This window comes from Bison bison, unplaced genomic scaffold, assembly GCF_000754665.1.
Source record: "Bison bison bison isolate TAMUID 2011002044 unplaced genomic scaffold, Bison_UMD1.0 scf7180017864471, whole genome shotgun sequence".
NCBI lineage: Eukaryota > Metazoa > Chordata > Mammalia > Artiodactyla > Bovidae > Bison > Bison bison.
In genome coordinates, this window is record NW_011495032.1 from 40,565,176 (window position 1) to 40,567,205 (window position 2,030).

The window sequence follows — 2,030 nt, forward strand, 5'->3', positions numbered from 1 at the left end:
GCCTGCTCAAGTGCCAGGCCCAGAAGATCAGGTCTGTATAAGAAAGGGGGATGGGATGGCCAGGGAGGGGCCGGCCCTCCAGTGCCCTCACCTTGGTCTGGAAGCAGAAGATGGTGACTGAAATGGACACCACAGCAGTGATGATCATTGCAATGATGACAGCTTTGGTTTTATACACACTGCAGGGAAGGAATTAAGAGAAGCCAGAGGCATAAGCCATGCACAAATGACTTCAAAATACAGCTTTCTGGAGGTACCGTGCCCAGCATGCAGCCATACGGGCGGCTGCCAGCCCAGGGGTGCCCCAATCCCCTATAAAACACACTACCGTGTACCGACTGCCCCTGAACGCACCTGGAGATGGTGCCAGTCATGTAGGCCATGGCAAGAGTCTGAGGGAAGAAGAGAGACGAGTGAGACACTTCATGGAGCCTGTGGGACGTCCCCGGTGGCTCAGTGGTTAAGACTCCAAGCTTCCAAGGCAGGGGGCGCCGGTTTGTCCCCTAGTCAGGGAACTAAGATCCCACATGCCCCGTGGTGTGGCCAAAAATATATATTTTTTTAAAAAAAGAGGGACTTCCCAAGTGGTCTAGCGGTTGGGACTCTTTACTCCCAATGCAGGGGCCCAGATTTGATCCCTGGTCAGGGAACTAGATCCCACATGCCTCAACTGAGACTCAGTGCAGCCAAATAAATAAATCAACAACAAAATTAAAATCAATTTTAAAAAGAGGGGGCAGACAGAACCCTGGAGGCATGGTGGGGACACTACCACAGCTGGTGGTACGTGTCACCTCGCATGAAAGTGGCAGCCACAAGGAAACCGAGGGCAGAGGCAGGTCGGGGAGAGAGCCAGGGCCATCTTCCCCCACAGGGTCCCATTCCTTCCCTGGGCCCAGCCCTCCCTCACCAGCTCCACCCCCTCCCCCGACCCTCTGACTCACAAAGATGATCAGCAAGATGATGTTCCATGGGAAACGGCGTCTAAAGGGAAAGAAACCATGACTTAGTGGCGTGTGGCTGGCCAGGTCTCAGAAGGAAGTTCCTGGCTTGTGCACCTCGAGAATGAGGCCTGGACTCGAGGGAGAGGAGGCTGGCATGGCCCTGGGGACCTGCTCGTGTTCTATGCAGAGACAGCAGGGGGAACAAGACAGACCTGGGCTGTGGGGCCACAGAGACCTGGATTTGTCCGCAGTTCTTTGACTGCTTGTGTGACTGTGAGAAAGTTCCTTGGCCTCTCTGAGCCTTGGGTTCTTCCTACTTATTAAAGGGTTAAAATGCCACGTATCTTGTAGGGTAGCTATAAGAATAACAGCTAAATAGCTAAATAGATCCTGCACACACAAGGCACTTGGCACCCAGCTGAGAATAGCCAGTAGCTGCCACCACCATCTTCTTCACCTTCATCATCATCATCATCACTGTTGGTTAAGTCTCTACTCAGATGCTATAAGGGGGCTTCCCAGGTGGCGCCAGTGGTAAAGAACCCGCCTGCCAAGGCAGGTAGACATAAGAGACTCAGGTTCGATCCCTGGGTGGGGAAGATCCCTTAGAGGGGGCATGGCAACCCACTCCAGTATTCTTGCCTGGAGAATCCCATGGACAGAGGAGCCTGACAGGCTACAGTCCACAGGGTCACAAAGAGTTGGACACGACTGAAGCGATATGGCACACGTGCATGTCCTTGCCCCCCCCGCCATCCCTTCCCATGGGCTAAGTCTCTGGGACTCACCTGGGTCCCTGGCAGCAGGCGAGGGTCAGGTATGTGACCAGGAAGACAGCACTGGGAAGAAAGAGACAGGGAAGTAGTCTCAGGCCCACTGTGCCCCTCAGCCCCCTCCTGGCCCAGCCTGGTGGCACTCACCAGCCTGGCAGACTGGAGGCCCAGAGAGGCGTCTAGAAGTCTAAGGGAAAGCTGCCCAGCAGGACAGGATCACCCTGGCCACAGGCACTGAGGCCATCAGTAACAGGAGGCCAGGCCTGGGAGGCGGAGGAGGAGCTGCCAGAGAGAGAGGTGGGCGCCGCCGGGG

At 55.5% G+C, this 2,030-nt stretch overlaps 2 protein-coding genes across 2 annotated transcripts in view; one reads left to right on the forward strand and one right to left on the reverse strand.

Moving 5' to 3' along the window:
- PNKD (paroxysmal nonkinesigenic dyskinesia) overlaps window positions 1–2,030 on the forward strand; it is a 74,029-nt gene that overhangs the window by 6,387 nt on the left and 65,612 nt on the right. The gene's annotated exons all lie outside the window — the stretch shown is intronic.
- TMBIM1 (transmembrane BAX inhibitor motif containing 1) overlaps window positions 1–2,030 on the reverse strand; it is a 17,842-nt gene that overhangs the window by 3,192 nt on the left and 12,620 nt on the right. The window contains exons 6-9 of the mRNA XM_010861182.1: window positions 1,733–1,783; window positions 945–984; window positions 355–392; window positions 92–179 (exon numbers count right to left, since the gene is read on the reverse strand). Of these exons, the coding sequence (XP_010859484.1) occupies window positions 92–179; window positions 355–392; window positions 945–984; window positions 1,733–1,783 (217 nt within the window). The remainder of the gene's footprint in view (window positions 1–91; window positions 180–354; window positions 393–944; window positions 985–1,732; window positions 1,784–2,030) is intronic.